Source organism: Electrona antarctica, assembly GCF_951216825.1.
Source record: "Electrona antarctica genome assembly, chromosome: 19".
Taxonomy (NCBI): domain Eukaryota; kingdom Metazoa; phylum Chordata; class Actinopteri; order Myctophiformes; family Myctophidae; genus Electrona; species Electrona antarctica.
Window position 1 is genome coordinate 37,109,514 of NC_136800.1, and position 20,746 is coordinate 37,130,259.

At 42.5% G+C, this 20,746-nt stretch overlaps 1 protein-coding gene across 5 annotated transcripts in view; it reads left to right on the plus strand.

Annotated features, from left to right (window-relative positions):
• Positions 1-14,672, plus strand: part of tnn (tenascin N) — a 57,773-nt gene extending 43,101 nt beyond the window's left edge. For 3 of the 5 annotated variants that reach the window (XM_079529162.1, XM_079529164.1, XM_079529165.1), the window contains 8 exons: positions 779-1,042; positions 3,392-3,522; positions 4,683-4,821; positions 5,388-5,539; positions 5,905-6,001; positions 6,616-6,780; positions 8,175-8,338; positions 12,732-14,672. In XM_079529162.1, the coding sequence (XP_079385288.1) occupies positions 779-1,042; positions 3,392-3,522; positions 4,683-4,821; positions 5,388-5,539; positions 5,905-6,001; positions 6,616-6,780; positions 8,175-8,338; positions 12,732-12,884 (1,265 nt within the window). In that variant the 3' untranslated portion in view covers positions 12,885-14,672. Of the gene's footprint in view, positions 1-74; positions 339-778; positions 1,043-3,391; positions 3,523-4,682; positions 4,822-5,387; positions 5,540-5,904; positions 6,002-6,615; positions 6,781-8,174; positions 8,339-12,731 lie in introns of all 5 variants that reach the window. The other 2 variants (XM_079529161.1, XM_079529163.1) reach the window with 2 other exon arrangements.
• The last annotated feature ends 6,074 nt before the right edge of the window (positions 14,673-20,746 follow it).

Here is a 20,746-nt window from a genome sequence, read left to right on the forward strand (position 1 = left end):
GTTGCTCAAATGACTTTGCTTGCATTGGTGTTCTACTACTTGACCATTTTAACTAACCATAACTCCCCATGCAGAGCTGGACGCTCCTACTAACCTCTTGGCCAGTGAACAGACCGAGGCCACTTTCCTTGTGTCGTGGGATCGAGTCCAGGCAGATATTGAGGGCTACGTGTTGAGCTTTAGCTCTGCTGAGGGTTCCATTGAGGGCATCTCTGTGGGGCCTGACAGTTCTCCCTACAGGCTACTGGGTCTGAAGCCTGGAGTCCTCTATACCGTCTACATCTGGGCTGTCAGGGGAGTCAAGGCTAGCAGGATGGCTTCTACACAGGGGGAGACAGGTCTTTAATCTGATAGTTTCTGATAGTGGTCTTCTATGAGCAACTATGGTCAAATTCTGGTTGAAATGATCAAAAACAAAACAAGATTTATGAAATTTAAAACCAAATTCCATCACATACTGATCGGACCCGCTATCTGGGGGACAAGTCCAGCAATATCACTTCACAGGGCGAGACAGGTTGATTCTGATAACAATAAGAATTATTTGGCTTAATCCATTGGTATGTTTTGTAGTCTACAGTGATTAGATTTAGATTTAGATTTGTCAACATCAGCTGCAAAAGATCATGCAAACAGAATAATTTTATATGATCTGATCTGTTGTAGACACTGCATGACAAATGCTTTCATTTCAAGGCAATAGGAAATGAAACATCATTTGTAGCTTGTAGTTTGCATTAGTACTTGCCTTACCTCACCCACTAACATCTCCCTCTAGAGCTGGACACTCCTACTAACCTCTTGGCCAGAGAAGAGACCGAGTCCAGTTTCCTTGTGTCGTGGGATCGAGTCCAGGCAGACATCGAGGGCTACGTGTTGAGCTACAGTTCTGCTGAGGGTTCCAGTGAGGAGATCTCTGTGGGGCCTGACAGCGCCTCATACAGGCTGACTGGTTTGAAGCCTGGAGTCCTCTATACTGTCTACGTCTGGGCTGTCAGGGGGAACAAGGCCAGCAGGAAGACTTCTACACAGGGGGAGACAGGTTAATATTGTTTGAGAACAGGAATATATTATGCTTCACACCACACAACCACTCAGAAAACGTAAATTATTGGGGTCACGGTGGCACATTCTGTAGTGCTGTTGCCTCACAGCTAGAAGGTCCTGGGTTCGATTCCCGCTGGGGACGCCGTGGGCGCTGGGGGCGTGTTCCCTCCTCCGCGTCATCAGTGCCCATACCCGAGGCGGGGTTGGCCTTTCTGTGTGGAGTTTGCATGTTCTCCTCGTGTGCCCTAGGGTAGGTACCCTCACAAAAACATGCAGTAATCCTGGTCCCTAAAACTACCTCCCTCTGGCCAGCCGGGGCACCTGATGGAGGGGAAAGGAACTGGTCGGAATAACGTGTTCCTTCCACGCACTACGTCCGGCCGGGGAAACTCTCCCCTGTCAGGTGAAAAGAAGCAGCTTGGACTCCATGCATAGAAGGAAGCATGAGGTCAGTCCGCTGCCCCCCCAGGTTGGCAGAGGAAGTGTAGCGCCCATGATTACATTAGATAATTGACACTGGGTGAAAAAATGGGTTACAAAATCGTGGGATAAAAATTAATTAAAAAAGAAAACGTGAATTATATCTAAAATGATAAATTCTACAAACAGATGGGAATACAAGATTTAAAGGTCTTTATGTTGAAACTTAGTACTAAACTAAGTTCAATTAAAAACAGGATCATCAAACATCCGCTGCATTATTGTATGACGTAGACCTTTGATGACTTTCGGACAGTAACATATCATCTTGTTTTAGCTTCCACCAAACAAGGCATACATGGTGCTTATACATGCTGCTGTGCACATGGCTTTCACAAGTATTTCACTTGAACTTCACTCCCATGAAGAGCTGAACCTCCTATACCAGCTGCAGGAGAGGAAATGCTCCCAACAAGCCGTGCCAGGTCACTGGTTGTTTGTCGTAACTCACGTGTGCAGTGTAGGAGCAGTGGTGTCAGCACATGGTGCTAAGGGTTATGATGGGAAGCCAGCTCATCTGTAAAATCATCTGGGAGCTCTAAGTGAATGCGGCATCTCTTTCAATTAGACAGCATGCGACTGGAGTCGTGGAATATAAACTCATCTCGTCGTAACTCATCAGAAGCAGCCGGCGCTACTGGCAGGTTCGGGGGCCAGGTTCGGATAGGGAAGCCATTGTGCCAGGAGAGGTCATCTGGGATGCATAAAAACCAGTGTTGTTACGCTTGTGACTTTACAGAACCTAATAACAGGCCCCATAAATAAGCCAGTCAAAACTTTTCTAAAAGCAACATTGACTTCAATAGAATTCTTTTAATCTAATTGTCAATTTTCTGTTTTCTATTTTCTATTCTGTCATTTTCAATTGTCGTCCTCTTCATCCAGTAGCTCTTAACTACGTAAACCCTCTAGTCTATAGTCTAGATGTGAAACAGGCTTTTTTTCTCCATCTACACCGAATCTCTTTGCCACAAATAGCTGATCTACAAGCTCATCTGCTATGTTTTGGTGAATGTTCACCACCAGAATAGGCTAGGCATGCTGGGTTTAAAGTGGTTAAAACCTTCCTCTGGTCAAAAAAACGTGGTTTATCTATACCAGACATAAGGTAGCAGTGCTACATTCTTCTTTATTGGATAATCACCAGAATCCCTGCAGCTTTGAGAGTTTGAGCCCTAGCACACTACACCCTGCACTTTGTAGTGCAGAGGGCAAGCCACTTAACTCTGGGAGATAACCGAGGTAATAACCATCTGTACAACCTCATGTATGGGACACATCATCTTCCCTGGGGCTTCATGTTGACAGCCAGAGCCTGTTGGAGACTAATAATCTCCCACAGCAGTTAAATGAAGCAGACAATCACTGGAGAGAATAACGTCCACTTTATCTATGGAGGCACATAATGGTTGGAAGAAGAGATGGAACAATGTGTTAATCTCTTGGTGACAGGACTGTTGATTCATGAACAGTGCATGTCTGCGATTATGTGTTATAAATGATTTGACAGAAGGAAATATTACCATCAAAATTATTTTCTGTGTTTGAGAAACAGTTCAACCCAACTCTTTATTTTCTCTAATCACAATGGCCCTGACATACCGGCCACAGGTTCATTCTTTATTGCACTTAATGAGCAAGAATTCAAGAGCAGTTTAATGAATGACAGTATGGATAAATGAATGAATGAATCTATTAATCAGTCAATGTTTTTTTTTCTTTGTTTGGCATTTGAAAACCGTAAATAAGTAAATTACGTACTGTACAATGACGAACTGACTGACTGACTGAACAAATTAGTGTGAACACACATTACACTTCTGGTCCATTTCAACTCTGTCTTGTCGCCTCACCTACATTATAGACATTGATGCCCCCAAGGATCTGAAGGCTACAGATGTGACCCTAGACTCTGCAGTCCTGAGCTGGCATGCCCCCCTGGCCGACATCGACGGTTACATCCTCACATACAGATCTGAGGACGGCACCATGGAGGTAGGACAGACTGCAGTTCACATTGACAGACTTGCAAGCAAATAAACGCTCAAATGCACACATGCACGACACACGCGCACACACAATTCTGAAGTCTGCTCGGGCCAACTTCAAAGGTTACATCGTGATTTGTTGTCAGTATTTAGTGTGACACTTTGATTAGAAATGGGGACGAGTGAAGACATTTAGATGCAACAACATAGAGTCGAGATTCAAAATGTATTTTTTTATCATCTGGAAAGTAGGCTATGTGTCAGTGGAGGATAGGCACTTTTCTGCACACAGTAATATAGTACATTTGAGTGTGTATTTGATATATAAAACATCAATGTGTACTGAAGCTGAATGACCTACAGATCAGATCAGCAGAGTACAACACTGTGGAGTTATACCAATTACCAATACAGACACTCAGAACTGAGGGACATATATACATTATACAGTGTCTCAGTGAATCTTGTATAAATCAGATGAAAGTATATAATATCTCTGCATTTGAGGCCACAATCATACCTATTAGTATTTAGTAAGTATACTGTACAAATACCATTTGAATTACATTCCATTATTTTCAGAGTTTTGCTTCCAAATAACACAGGGGACATAAATCTGAGCTCTGTGTAACGCTGACCTCTAGTGGCAAATTATGACAAATTTCCATTCAAAGCACTGTACATATGTTGTTCTGATCATGCAGCAATGGTTAACGTTCTGGTGTAGTGCATTCTAAGTGCTTTGAATAATATATATTTTGACATGTATACATTACCCACTGAGACAAACACAAGTCGGCTAAGTTTAAGCTGGAATTGTGATGAAATGTGGAACACAGGGCAGAGGCCATGCAGAGAGACAAAAATTAACAACATCATCTGTGCTTTTATTATGGTGTAATTACACTAAACTAAACTAAACGTCTACAGCCTATAACATAGGCTACAGTAAATGAACATACTTTTTTCATACCTTAAACGTAAACATTTACAGATGTGGTAGTGTATATGTTGTCTTGAGTGTAACGCCTAAAATAGCAGATGTACAAGCTCACAATGCTTTGCAGCACGGCACGTTGTGTGAGCTTGTATAATATACACATACTTATATATTGTGTAAAGTATAAATCATGCTTATTTGGCTTAATGTTTCTCTCTTGTGGTCAGACTGTTGAAAAGCAGCTTGGAGCTGGAGAGCGCCGCTTTTCTCTATCTGGTCTGGAGATGAGCAAGAGATATCTGGTCACCATTATGGCCTACAGGGGAGTCAAGAGAAGCAAGGTGGTAGAGACAGTCTTTAAAACAGGTCAGTAGGCCTACACGCTATATTAGGGTCTAAATCAGCTGTCTTAACACATTGAGAGCCCACGCAATACTGCCCAAAATCACTTTCACCTAGAAAATCCATTCACATTTTTTATAATTCAACTGACTGTGGAGACACATGCTGGAACTTTTTACTTTGAAATGTTTTATAGTTTCTGAGTTATTTAATTTAAACGCCAAATGCATTCTCAATGGCGAAAACACAAACTTTGGCACCACGTGTAAAAAAAAAAAAAAGAAAAGTGTTTTGATTTTTCTGATTTTTTTTAATTAAACGTCCACAGACGTCTTGGGCTATGCACGTGCGGTAATACCCAGGACGTCCACAGACGTTTTGGGCACAAAATGTGTTAATTGTGCCCCCTGCTCCTAATAGTTGGATGGGCAAATAGGAACATTCTATATGGGTTTATAATTCAAATAAATGTACCGTAGCAAATACAGCAACGACTAAAGGGAACACTTTTTTTTTTTCAATTTTTTTGTCATGTTGTGATGTGTTGTTTCGTGTAACGTCTTGATTCACGGTATATCTGTTGTCCTTAGTTGGCCTGGTCTACCCCTTCCCCATGGACTGTGTTCAGATCATGAAAAATGGCAATAGGAAGAGTGGCATCTACACTGTCTACATCAACAGTGATCGCTCCAAACCAATAGAGGTCTTCTGTGACATGGACAACGATGGCGGTGGTTGGCTGGTATTGTTATTTATGTGATGTATACATCAAACGACTCGGACATCAGCCTAATATTAAATGATGTCCATTACACTAGAGAACATCGTAGCAGTGCACCCTGATTGGATGCATTTGACTGTGGAATGAGCTTAAAAATATAAATGCAGATTTATTAAAAGAGGAAGTCTCATAACACACACACACACACACACACACACACACACACACACACACACACACACACACACACACACACACACACACACACACACACACGTACTGTATGCTCATGCACCCACCCACCCACACACACACACAGAAGCCACAGTGTGACTGTAGAACAGCTATTCTAAAAACACAATACCTTGTGTCCTGTGCTATTCCAGGTATTTCAGCGACGTAACTCCGGCAGACTGGATTTCATGAAGCGCTGGAGACAGTACATAGCTGGCTTTGGCAACATGACAGATGAGTTCTGGCTCGGTAAATATCAGAACGCTTTGAAACTGAAACGCGCACAATTGAAAGGTTGTACATTCACTACATTGTACTGCAATCATATAGACCTGTTAGACCAGTTGGTTATCAAAGTGGGGCCCGGGGACCACCTAGGGGTCCTTGGCGGGGTTCCAGGCATTCGTTAATGTAGCGTGATACATCACAATCATTTTAACCAACTTTATCCATTTTTGTTGGCTATTCAAAAATAGCAGGTGTGTAGGCCTGGGCCATGGCTCAGTGGTCCAGGCACCTTGGCTGGTAATCCAGTCTGGCAGTGTGCCGCGGGTTCGACTCCCGATCCCGATGGCCTTTACTGCATGTCTTCCCCCCCATCTCTCTCCCCATTTCCTGTCAGCTACTGTCTGTCCCTCCATAAAAAATATAAAATAAAGGCGAAAGCCACAAAAAAAAACATAAAAAAACTAGCAGGTGTACGAGCTCACAGTGCGTCACTTTGTGCTGTAATGCAAACTTGTATTTGCTATTTTTGTATTTCTTTCTCTTATTCAATTTGGGGCTCCTTTGCATGAAAAAGTTTGAGAAACACTGTGTGAGACATACGTAGTCAGTGCAGTATCTCTCCTCTATCTCCCCAGGGATGGATAAGATACACGAGCTGACTAACACTCCCACCCAGTATGAGCTGAGAGTTGAGCTGGGCTTGGGCTCTGAGAGGGCGTACGCCGTGTACGACAACTTCAAGATCGCCCCGGTCAAGCAAAAGTTCAAGCTCACCATCGGCAAATACAGAGGGACAGCTGGTGAGGCCATTTTGATTTCTCAACTAGCGTGAACAACGGAGGGGGGTTGCACAGAGAAGGCGCCAAAGCCAGCACCGAAATGGCTTTGAAGCCCCCGCCTTTGAAGCCAGGCAGTTAGACAAGCACAGCTGTTGGGTGAATTGTTTTGAACGGAATTATGAAAAAATTGAAACTAAAGCTGATGAGATGGGATAACACAGTGTAATAGACAGGAGTTTGAAATGCAGCAGCACAGCTGAACACAGGCCCAATAAAGGCCCTGAGGGACACACACAGCATTGCCCCTTGAAGAGTAAATAGTAAACCAGCACTACAATTACTACATTACATTATCACTAATTCAGTTCATGCCATGGAAGGTTGTCCATTAAAACATTGGTTGGGGCGTTGGGGGGCTTTGTAGCCAGCCAAATACGGAGGCTCAACTTTCAGGAAATTAAATCCAGACCGCAGGGGCTTGACAGGTTGACAGACAGGCACGGAGTACAGTAAACGTGATGTCTGAGCAAAATTGTATTAAGTCTAATTTGTACTTTGTCCTATGACCGAAAATAACAATAACAACAATTTTATAAATTAGACCTGTGTGGGCGTCAACCCAGGCTGAAAACTATGCAGGAGAAATTCTGCTAATGGTATTCTGCTTATTATGCTAAAATGCGATATGGCACGTCTTTCAACAGGGTGCAAACAGAGATAGAGAGGCTGCAGACTGCATCTAGGGATAGAAAGAGTTATAAGCCAAAATGTAAAGTGGGCTGTTATAGCGCCACCATGAGGCCGACCGATATAATTATAAGTTAATTAATTGTAGTAAATATTATGAACCTCCCCTCCAAGTTTTGTAACTATAGCCCTTACGATCTCTGGGGAAAAAAATACTTCAATGTGAGTTTTCACATTTTCCCATTCATGTCAATAGGGAAACTTACGAATAAATTAATATCAATTGAACTATACAACATTTCTCTCAATACAAGCACACGATTCCCGATGAAGCCAGTCATTCGGATTTGACATATGGCTCAAGTCCGTGCCACCAAAACTGTGGGACAAGTAGTCCGGCAAACTTTGGGGTTGCTCTAGAAACGAAGAAAAGAAAGAAAGAATAAAGTGTTACAATTACTATAGTCTGGTTGCCAACCACACTAATAAATGTTATTTATATAGCACCTTTCATACATAAATGCAGCTCAAAGTGCTTTACAGAGCAAAACAAAAAAATAAAATAGCAATAAAACAAGCAAGCAGTTAAAAGTACATAAAACATAAAATGGCAGCAAATCAGTGTACAGGAATTGAAACAGATTTTAAAAGTCAACTAAAAGTGAAGAGGTTGGTCTTTTTTTGTATACTGTAAAGGCTGACATTGCTCTTTGCCCCCCCCCCCCCAGGTGATGCTATGATCTACCATCAGGGCCGTCCCTGGTCGACAGTGGACTCGGACAATGACATCGCCCTGGGGAACTGCGCCTTGACCCACCGTGGTGCCTGGTGGTACAAGAACTGTCACCTGGCCAACCTCAATGGAAGATGGGGAGACAACAGGCACAGTATGGTGAGTGAAGGTGGACGCTATGGTGTTCTATTTAGTTCGTTAATACGCGACATGCACAGGTGTCCCCATCCACCACAAGGTACTCAGTCAGACACAGGACCTTAGAGTATATATGAATAGAGACGGCACCCGAGTTCTCCTTTCATCCACTTGCATTAAGTTGCTCAGAAGCGCATGAGGCGATTTCACTCCTCCTTCCGGTTAGGAACAGAGTGCATTCTGGGATTGATTGGGCCAAAGACATGAACGCGCTGCCATTGCACTGAAACCGTGTTCACGTGTCATCATGAACGTGCGCAATGATAGTCAACGGACCAGCGCATTCATGTTCTTGGCCCAGCGCTGCAATACCAAATTCGGCCACTATGTCCATTGCGCCTCAGGGTTTCCTCCGGGTGCCGTCTCTATTCATATATACTCTAAGCACAGGACAGAATCAAATCACTTCAGCATAAACAGACTGAAGGAGAGTGCTCTCTCTCTCTCTCTCTCTCTCTCTCTCTCACTCAGAGAGAAACATCATTCACATGCTGTGCTCAAACATGTCAAAACATGGAGGGACTGGCCTACAGTGCGATTCAAGCGTAGCTGTGGGCGGCAAGTGTTTTTGTCGGTGTGCAACAGAAGCATCCACTGCAGGGTCAGTGATCATTAAGGTCGCATTCACACCTCTACTTCAGGTAGACTCGATGCGAATGGGTGGAGAAGTTGCATCATTCTTGCATATTTAATTAGCTGCGTTTGCCTTCACACTGGCAGCTGGCTGTGTCAAACCGCAGCAGAGAAATGCAGCAGGTAACTTTATCAATGTGTCATAAACTACACTACACAGTGAAATATATGGTGTTAATAAAAGATACTTCGAGTAATAGTTAAGATTTGACTGTGTGTATGTGTGCGTGCACGCCACTGTAGTGTAGTATTTATATTTAAACAAGATGAGTCTCCACTCGGATCCCCACACACAGTGACAGCCTGAGCCCTCCATGTTTACGCACGCACGCACAGACAGACAGACAGACAGACAGACAGACAGACTATTCTGTACAACGCAGTGTTTTTATGTGTTTCCTTAAGCAATTATAATGTGCTCGTCTGACCATATTTAGATGAGGGCTTCGGTCTCCTCATTCGACCACGTCTATCCACGGTAACACGACATCTTTGCGCTGCATAAAATATGCCTTCTCCGTCTCCAACTGTGTTTACTCCACTCCATCTGCCACTGAATCAAATGCCCACACCTGCCAAACGAAGCGTACTTTCCGACAATACGCAGCAGGATTCGTTTTAATAGCAGTATAGTATAGCAGTGCTGGTGTGAATGCGACTTAAGCCTCAGACCCCATGCAATAGGAATGTTATATAATGTATAACATTCCTGTAATATTATCACTGGGACCCCAGACTAAATCCACAATGTCAATTGAATGCAGAGAGTGTACACTCAGAGAGTTATATACCCATAAGGGGGTGCTCCTAAATAGGATATCAGTCATTTAGCTTGGGACCCCCTGGAAACCCCCCCAAGGACCCCTGCTGGTCCCTGGATCCTATAATGAGAACCATTGCACTATAAGTGATTGGATATACAGTGTGATTGGAGAGGAACCCACTGAGAGAGGAGAGATCACATTTGAAGTATTACAGTATAATAAGAATGCTCCTTTAGCACTGCTGGGTGCTTCATTCATTAGCACTGGGCTTTAGATAATTAGAACTGCATTTTGCCTGAACAGCAGCTTTCCTACCAATGTAAGAACTATTTGAAGCACAGGAACAGTGGATAATTTACTAGTCTGCTTCAGGGTTATATTCTATAACTGTATACTATTTATTCTCATTTTTATCTTTCTAATTTGGGTCAGTAACGGACAGATTATTTCTAGCTGCATGCTGCAGAATTTATGCGCGCACAAACGCACGCACAGCTCGGAGGCTGAAGCCATTTAAGTGAGTGCCTCTGGTGTAGTGCATGATCACGCCAACAGATGGCACTAATAGCATTTTATGTCAGGTTTAGCCTCTGCCAAGCTTATCCTCAAGGCGTCTTGGAAAGTGTTAAGTGTGCTCTGAATCCATCAAATTCCATAGGAGAAGATATTTCTCAAACCCTGTATGAGACGCATCCATTAATACCCGGCTGATGGGGTCACACAAAGAGTTCATCTTTTAGAACGAAGCTCATTTGAGCAGTTTCTAAAACTTTGTTTCTCAGTACCCACAAGGGCATTCGTCTCGGAAAGTCTAGCTGCAAATAGAATCTTACCTGAAGTGTTCTTTAATTTATCAGCATATTAATAGAGGATCCAGCAGCCAGTTGGAGCCTCAAGTTGCTCAGTAGAACATAGTAGTGGAGGGAATAGTGATTTCTTGTATTTTCTTCTCAGTGTTTGTTTTTTGGGGTGTCATATGAATTAATGAATGCTGTTAACCATTATCATCACCGTTACATCATAATCATCATCAACTACAAATGCTGTCATCTATCTATATTATATCGTTTCTTGTCGGGTGGAAACCAAAACTGTGACTTATCAGGATTCAAATAAAAAATCACACCTGTGTGAACTGAGCGGTGCAACTACAGTATATGTACTGGTACTATTCATATTATAGTACCAGTATTATTATTCTGTACTGTACTGTACACAAGATTGCTAAAGCCCTCCTCCCTGTCCTCTGTGTGCGTGCGTGCGTGCGTGCGTGCGTGCGTGCGTGCGTGCGTGCGTGCTGTCATCAGGCAGTTGGTGCGTGCATGCGTGCGTGCGTGCGTGCGTGCGTGCGTGCGTGCGTGCGTGCGTGCGTGTCAATCAGGCAGTTGGCAGCAGCAGCTGCAGGTCAATAGGTCATGGTACAAACAGACATTTGGTGCTCACACAGATAGACAGACAGACAGACACCAGCAAAAGTAGCAGATCTACAAGGTAAAAGGAAACGTCTCGCTTTTCGCTGTGTTTCGAGCTTGTGGATCTGCTACTTTTATAAGTAGGGCATTCATTTACAAGAAAATAAACAACACAACAAGTTATGGGTGTATTCATGGGTTTTTATACTACAATTTACCAAATCTCTGTATGTGTGTCTGTCACTCTGTCCTGTCTGTATGTGTGTCTGTCACTCTGTCCTGTCTGTATGTGTGTCTGTCACTCTGTCCCGGCCTCCCGAGCACCAGACAGTTCACCGCGTTCGGTCTCATATGAGCGAAAAACCATGAGTATCACGAATATCTCTGTCGGCCTGCGGATCTGAAGAGAATGCACACATTCTCTGTGCGTTTGGGAGATTGTATGCATCGGCATCCGTGATTGGCCAACCCAAACTGTCGGCTTCACAGATTGGCGGAGCATCATATCACGTTTGTGATATTTTATTTGATATTCAAGATACAATTCACAAAAGTGCAGTACATAATTCTCAGGATAGCACAAAAAGTCGGAGGACTTAATTCCATTGTGATCCAAATAAATAGTTACAGCATATGGTATCTCAGAACATGTGTTGACTATTAAAATCACAATAATAAATCACAATAATAATAACATTCACAACAAAGAGAGGTACTGTATTCCTGACTTGTATCGTTCCTGTTGCATGACGTGGATTCGCTCACATGTTCCTGCCAGGCTACCTGAGTAGGCCAGCGCCGGTCTCATCATTTAAATTTGAAATCCGACCTTTCCTATATGAGTTGAGCACTAAATTAGACCGTATACTTAATTGACCGTGGCTATACTCCATATTTGGTCCACTCCTTTTGTCCCTCTGTGCCAAATCTCTTTGATGAAAATAACTACAAGATCTACAAGCTCACACACCACGTCACGATGCTTTGTGAGCTTCTATTTTTTGCCAAATTCTCACCTGAGAATAGGGACTCTGCATTTCATGTGATTACGTTTTTGATTGCTATTCATAAAATAGTTGTTAATGTTTTAGACAGGTACCATACCTAATGAGAAGTGTCTCTGATCCCTGGCGTGCAAAGACAACTTCACTTCGAGGCGATTTAAATTTGCAGTTTTGTTTTGGATCGTTGAGGTGAAACTGGAATACGGCCCGGATCCATCACCTCTGATAACAGAACACATTCCTCAAAGTGCGTATACCAAAATGGCCAGTGGCCTTTTGCAGCCTGACGGGGCAACGGAAAAGCAGTTATTACTCCATCCAAAATGACAGCCTTCTCAGTATCTCCGCCGGTGTGTGTTGATGACTTAACTGCGACAGCAGGTCGGCTGCTGGTATGGTCGGGAAACTCTTGTTAGGAACGGGAACGGCTATCTGCTATCTCACAGGGTGTGTGATTCTCTCTCTCTCTCTCTGTCTCTCTCTGTTATATTCTATCCATTTCCTGACACCCCTACACACACACACACACACACTCTGTCAGGGAGTGAACTGGGAGCCATGGAAGGGCCACCTCACGTCCCTGGACTTCACGGAGATGAAGATCCGACCGGTGGGGGCCTTGTCCAGCAGAAAGAAGAGATCGCTGACGGCAAAGGAGCGGAACAGTACCACAGCCTCTGCGGGCAAGAAATAAGATCAAAGAATACCTTCCGCTGCACCACCACCACCACCACACCAACTGGCCTTAGCTGTTTTCTTGTCATCACGTTAGATTCTGGTGGTTCCCCCTGCTAGTTAGAGTGGTATTCACTAAGCATAACCTGTGTGAGACTTAAACAACAGACATATTTCTGATTTCTACTTAGTTGCACGTGGGTGTCACATTACCGAATATACTGTGGCAGATCTACAAGCTCACAATGTAGATCTGATATTTTTGGGGCGTGATGTCATGATTATGAATTGAATACCCAGGACCTGAATGGAAACGAGACCGCAAGGTTTCTTTTTTTTTCCCGGTGATGTCCTTTTAGACTAAGTGTTTGACTAATTTTTCTGACTAATAAAGTATTCAATCAATCAATCAATCAATCAGTAACACGCCACAAACTTAAGTATAAATCAGGCTAAACGATACACAATGTACACACTCCCCTCTGGCTACAGGAACTCATAGTCCAACATGTGTGACATTATGAAAACTAGCGGGACACAAGTACTTTATTTGGCACCACTGAACCTATTACATAGTGATGTCAATTGTCAAGTGACTATGATGACAAACTCCCGGGTTTAGTGTGATTGTGGGAAAACAGCCAATAGACATCTCTTTTGCGGTTTATTCTTAACTTAAGTCCGTACAGGTTCTGCTTCTTTGAAGTGAGGAAAACCGCCATAGTTCAAAAAGGTGTATTGGAAATCATTGTTTTAAAACAATAATAATAATTTCTTTCAGCAAAAACACCCTGATGCTGATTCCAAATTGAATCAACTCCATGTGGAATTGTCTGTTTCAGACAACCAAGAACTCCATTTAACTTTAAAACCTTTACTTTCTTTACCCAAGGGTGGTAGCCCAGCTATGGCCTTGTCTTGAATATGATATTTGTATTATATTTGTTTATTTCATATTCTAATAATTCTATGAAGGCGGTGAAGAGCAATTTTATATGTATAGTAGTATTATCATAATGGCAAAGGGAGAGGGGGGAAAAAAGTGATCAAAATTGATTGCTTGTTTTATCAGACGGAGTCAGGTGAAGACGATTAGCCAGAACGTGGCCCGTCTTTATTGATTATGCGTCTGTCTGGCTCTGTGACATAATGCTGCCACTGTACCATAAACACACTGCCACATCACATTAGACTCTGTTGGAGAAGCTAGGTGGTAGAATTGAACAGCTGTCTGGAATAGCCATATTGCTCCTGTCTTACTTCTGGAAAGGACAGTGAATTTCAATCGGTGTTAAACGATCTGTATATACCAACACGATTCTAATCCCAGTTCCCTTTATCATTTTCATGGCTTTAATAGCCGGTTGTTTTTTCGATTTTGGAGAGCTCGCTAAGAAAATTAATACTGCTTTGATTTTTAAATGTTTTACTTCAGTAGCCTACATGTTTACACTTTACTGGAGACTTTGTGAGTTTATATCTCGAGGATGGAGCGATTCAATCAATATTTTTTGTTGTGATAGAATTGATTTAGACCCCCCTGACCATCACACACTTGTTCTGTGATCTAATTTGTGTTGTTTTTGTTGTTCTTAATCTTTGTTTCCCCTGAAGTTTTTCCCCTGAAGTTTTTAAATCCTCAGTTAAATAGTTGACTTTACTGGAAAAAAGTCACAGATTTAAAAACAAAATATTATGAAAATACTCTCTGCTTTGACGATTTTATTTTGAAATGGATATTGCAGTTGTCAAATAAAGAACAAAAACTAATTAAAGTCATCTGATATGAAACCATGTCAGTACCATTTTGATTATTATGTAATTATTAGCCTACTTCCCAGGGAGAGAGAGGAAAAAGCTTGTTACAATTATAAGCCCTGTCAGCCCATTAACTATGATGCAGACATAATTATTACAGACAACACTGCCATGAACACAACACAACACAACAACACACAACACAACACAACACAACACAACACAACAACACTGAACAGATTGACTAGAATTTAAAGTTTTGAATGTGGTTTAATCTCATTCAACAAGTAAGTGATATTTTTTGGTTAACATTTTGAGGGCATACTACGTGTTACCCCGCATTTGAATCACATATGCCGAGATTGTTTTATTACCTTTAGATCATACGCTGAAGTATTTGGGCTTTTGATCTGCGAAAATAGGTTCCTCCATGTGTTATTTATGATCGCACCACCCGCCATCTTGGTACGCCACAAGACGGGTGCATAAGACCCTCCTCCATGAGGCCGTGTCCCCCGTTCACTTGCATTGGACTCAATTTCCCAGAAGCCCTAGCAGCCCAGCGCATGGGTCGATTTCCGGTTTCGACATTATAACATGAAGGTCTCATCTCCAGGTCCGCGGCAAAGCCGGAGTTTCTTTTTAATTATTAAAATACAGCGAATTAAACGCATTAAACAAATAGCGGGACTGTCGTAGTATGCAGTGGGGGAACACTGGAGTAAACAATTAGCGGCCGTCAAACTGTAACAAAGTATTTTGTTAAAAGGTTAAATCACTATATTCTGATAGTAATCATTGCTATAGAGTCAGTGTTTGTTCAGTAATAGGAGTCTCCCTGTCTCCAGCTCTTTAATAAACAGAACATTAATTTTCAGGTACGTGATGAAATTTCATCCAATCACGAGAGAGTAGCCATTTTTCAGCTTAATTTTTATAGTGCTCCAGTTCCAAATGTGTCTGCTCATTGCTTTGTGTCATCAATTCCAATTCCATTTGTTTAATCGGTATCCTGACAGCTTTCTCTATCCTGATTGGATAAAATTGGTATCCTGACCTGAGAATGCATTTTCTGTATTATAATAAAGCTGGAGAGACATGAACAAACACTCTATAGCAATGAGTACTATCACAATCTAGAGCTTTTGAACACTTATTTTAACCAAAGAAAATCACTTAACACTACCTTTAAAAGCTTAAATCTAGCCAATCTTCCATCATCCCAATAAAACAATGTGCAACTACACATAATTCAGAAGCCCACGCCTCATTTGACAGAGATTAAAGAAAGGTCTACAGTGAAATAAAAAAACGTGAGCTTGCATATATTAAACTGCTGACCCCAACAAGAGAACCTCAGCATAAGTTCTGTCTCTTGTAACACTAGTGAGCGAGCGTGAGCGTTGCATGAACAAGACCACAAAACAACTACAACATAATATAGTTTGCAGTTTTGCAACGTGCAACATCTCATGAGTCATATGCCTTCTTTTGTCATACTGACAGTAACAGGAAGTTTGTGTGGTGCCTTGTCTTATAGCACAGCTTGAAATGTCTCGTCAGAATATTTCCTCTTCAGAATATTTCCTTCTGCGCAAGTTTAGTACCTACCGTCCTAAAGCTATAATTTGGCACTACAGTTTTAGTCACTAAACCTATGGGAAGAACAGCAATGCTATTACAATTCAGATATATTCAGAAAACCAAATTGCATTCCACGGAGGCAGCACATCATCCCTAAAGGCCAAATAAACAAGGAAAACAGTCTGAGTCAGATCAAATCAAATAAGAGCAGTGAAAAGTAACTCCATGACACTTCATGGTATAAGGAATAATATCACTAGCATTTCATTTCATTTTTATTTTGAAATTGAAAAAGCTCACAAAAACCTATTGATGCAATAGGCCCTGACGGCCACAGTGACTGCACACTACTTTAACCCATTTTGGGCGGGAACCCCTTTTGGTGTTAGCATTATGTTATTCTTTAGCTATTGAAAAATAGCAGATCTACAAGCTCATAGCGCGCCACCGAGTGGCGCGCTACGAGCTTGTAGGTCTGCTATTTTTGTTTTGTTTTTAATAATTTTTATCCCACGATTTTGCAACCCAGTTTTTTCACCAGTTCCTTTCCCCCACATCAGGCGCCCCGGCTGGCCAGGGTGAGGTAGTTTTGGTAGGTCTGCTATTTTTGAAAAATCGAAGAACGACTGACATAGAAACATAGCTTTTTCAGAGAACTGTCAGGATGTAGAAGACATTTTTAGAATCTGATCTCAGATCAGAATGGGTTAAGGAGATTGGTTCCTGCCATTGCACTGCAGGGCCAAGTGGACGGGGAGGGGAATATGGGCTGTATACTACAGTATGACCATATACCTGTAACCTCCCTCCACCCTCACTCTCTGCCTTCCTGCCTCCATCTACTCTGTGTGAGTTTTGTCACAATTGTGTTGAGAAATATCCCCCTGTTTTGTCATGCATGTATAATAAATGTCTCTCTCTCTCTCTCTCTCTCTCTCTCTCTCTCTCTCTCTTTCTCTCTAAAGTACGTACCTACTACCTTGAATAATATGTCCAAACAATGAATGAAGGAAAGTTTTTTTTTAATGCTGTACATGTTTAGACCGTGTGTGTGTGTGTGTGTGTGTGTGTGTGTGTGTGTGTGTGTGTGTGTGTGTGTGTGTGCGTGTGCGCACGCAGAATGGTCTGCCTCAGTGCTTTGACAGTGGTATATCTGGGTTCCTCCATGCTTATCTGCCACCCTCAGGCCCTCCACGGTGCAGTGGTTCAACGTCTATGCATTTATAACGTCTGTGTAGAATCCAGTATGTTCACATCCCATATAATGAGACCGTATACCAGAGATGTACTGGAGAGTCGGTAACAAGCAAAACACCGCGGCTCAAATCGTTTAAAAATGAATGTTTCCAATGTTGCTATTGGTCAGCCACATTGACTCAGACCGTGGCAAGTCGATACATAATGGATGGGAACTCATGGTATGTTTCCCAGGAACTCATCATAATCTTGAATGTCGAGACACTGAGCGCGGGGAACAGGAAACCAAGTGAACGAGTTCTGTAGAATTGGAGTTAAATTTCTGCGTTGTATTGTCAAACGTCAACATGCGGTTACTGGAATATGTGCTAGGTAAGGATCTCTCAAGTAGAAATATTTGATGGCAATTCAAGATTTTGTGGCCTAGAAATGGTATATGAGTTTCCATCATTCCAAATTCAGTTATATCCATAATTTTGTGTTCTTCGGCTGATGTTTGAAAAGCGGCCATTGAGAACCTAATTTGGGACATGCTTCAATTGAACAGGAATAATTGTTGCCGCTTTCATCTCCCTGATTATCACATTTGTCGTAATTTGTCTTTCTCCTACCATCTCCCATCTGTGCTCAAGAAGTGTGCGTGCGTGCGTGCGTGCGTGCGTGCGTGCGTGCGTGACACACTGATGCCCACGGTTGTGTGTGATGTGCTTTTTCCATGGTAATGTTCTAACAAGGCAGTGTTTGTTCAAGAGGGTGGAGCACTTGAGCTCAATGTGTCATGGAAGGAGTGGCGGAGGAGAGGAGACTGGAGAGGAGAAGAGACATAGGGGAGGAGAGGAGACTGGAGAGGAGAAGAGACATAGGGGAGAGGAGGAGACTGGAGAGGAGAAGAGACATAGGGGAGGAGAGGGGAGAGGAGAGGAGAAGAGACATAGGGGAGGGGAGGAGAGGGGAGAGGAGAGGAGAAGAGACATAGGGGAGGGGAGGAGAGGAGAGGAGAAGAGACATAGGGGAGGGGAGGAGAGGGGAGAGGAGAGGGAAGGAAAGATGAGAGGAGACGAGACAAGAGGATAATGTTCATGCTACCACTCTCTGTAGCTATGCTGTCTACAAGGTTCAAAAGTAAAAGAATATATAGACATATGGATATGTCTACACGCACGCACGCACGCACGCACACACACACACCATGAGGACATGAAGTGTAGTTACTCAGCATATCTTATTATCTTATGTCGGCTGCAGTTGTTGAATGGAGCAGTCTACTTATAGAGCATGTGACAAGCTTTGAATGTAAAAACAGCAACTGCATGCCATAACGCACAAAACGCTCTATGAACTTCAATTCATCTTAATAATGAGGAAACAAGATTCAACAAAGCTAGAAAAAATACTTTATTTTCGTCCCCGGGATTCTTCCACTTTGTGCTCGCCTTTATCACTCTATCTCTCTCTGTCAAGATAAATTATGCATGCAGTACAACCAACAAAGCAAGGCCCGGACACATTATTTGAAAAATGATCACCTCAGCACTTTTTACCCCACTGTGTAACAACAGAAAAACAGTCTAAATATACATCCTCATGCATAATTGGGTGAGATCAAAAAAGTACTGCTATCCTAGCTAGAGACACTATCTAGAATGACAGATTTACTGTTCAAACAAATGATAAATCCCCTCCCTCCCAACTCAGCTCACTGTGATCACAGCCAACTGACAAGGAAAGCTGAGCAAAGGAAAGGAATATTTTCTCTAACCCCTTGACTTTCTGCGGATATATTATCAAAGCTACAGCAGCAAATTAAATGCACAGTATATAAGGTAGGGGAGTGTGAGCACTGTCTTGAAAGACAACGCAAATACACCCTAAGAGATGTGGAGAGAAATAAAATTAAAGTGAAACGTGCTCCTTCGACTGACCTCCTGAATGCAAAAAATATATCCCTAGCAGCTACCAGGCATATATTTCAGGCAGAAATATAGGTTAGCTCTGAAACACTACATGGAAGACGAATAATAGACTAATAGAGCTTGCTCATGCACTGTGAGCTTGTAACTGCTACAACTGCTATTTTCGCCAATTGCTCACCTATTATGACATAGTCCAGAACAGGGACTGTAGGGTTCAGGTGGTGGTTCTTGGTATTCCATGGGCAGCTGCAGTGATACAGTCAGGGCAGGAATGTTTTGCCATCAGTCATTGAGTATCTATTATTATATGACCTGTGGTTGTGTGATTCTCCTGTCAAGCGCAGGTGTGACATTTGTCACCGCTTTGTGTGTCTGGTCCTATAATGAGCTGCTGCACGCCAAACTGGATTCATATTTTGTTGAGATGATAATAGTCGTACTGCAAGGTTTGGCAAATACAGACCATTGGGGAAACTAAATCTGTAGGTAGGTTCAGATTTCTTTGGGATGCAGTAACACAAATTGATGATAGGCAGCTCAAATAAGATTGTGTAGCACAAGATCTGATCTTTTCATTGATCTATCTAAACTGGATGCAACACACATTCCGCACAGGGATTGTTCGAACAGTGATAGAGTGAGACTGGGGCCTGTTTTCCGCAAAGCACCGGCACAGAGCAATCATTTTATCATCATCATCACCAGCTGATGCATAAAGATGATCCAGGCGTTAAAATGTCTTTTGATTGAGTTGGCCTTGCGTGAAGGAAGTACGCGTACACGTCAAGACCTGCCGGTGTGAATTGACATGCTTTGAAGAGCCCTGTCATTTGAATTTCCCATCTCTGTTAAACACTTCCAAAAAACTGAATACAAGAATCATGCAGTTGAACCATTTGAAAATAGCAGATTTACAAGCTCACAATACAACACACGATGGGATGATCTTTTAGATTGGCTATTTTCTACCATTCTTCCTAGGGTGTATGTCAGTGGCGTGCACAGATAGACACTAGGGGGTGCTAGAGCACCCCCTGCCCTTTTGGCAATGTGCCCTTTTGAAGAAAAAAAAATAAAGAAAAATAGCAGACCTACAAGCTCGTAGCGCGCCACTCGGTGGCGCGCTATGAGCTTGTAGATCTGCTATTTTTCAATAGCTAAAGCATAACATAATGCTAACACCAAAAGGGGTTCCCGCCCAAAATAGATTAAGGCAACCGGCCGGTTCCACGCGCTGCACAAGGTGCCCTTTTTTAACTTGAGCACCTGCCCCTCTAAATGTCTGTGCACGCCACTGGTGTATGTGGTTAAAATACCATTGAAGTTAGTTCTGAAGAGGTACTGCCTTAACATTCTTATAAATATGCAGAAGTGAACACTAGGAAAGGTGCTCCTTTGACATCTAGTGATAATTGGAATATGTACTACA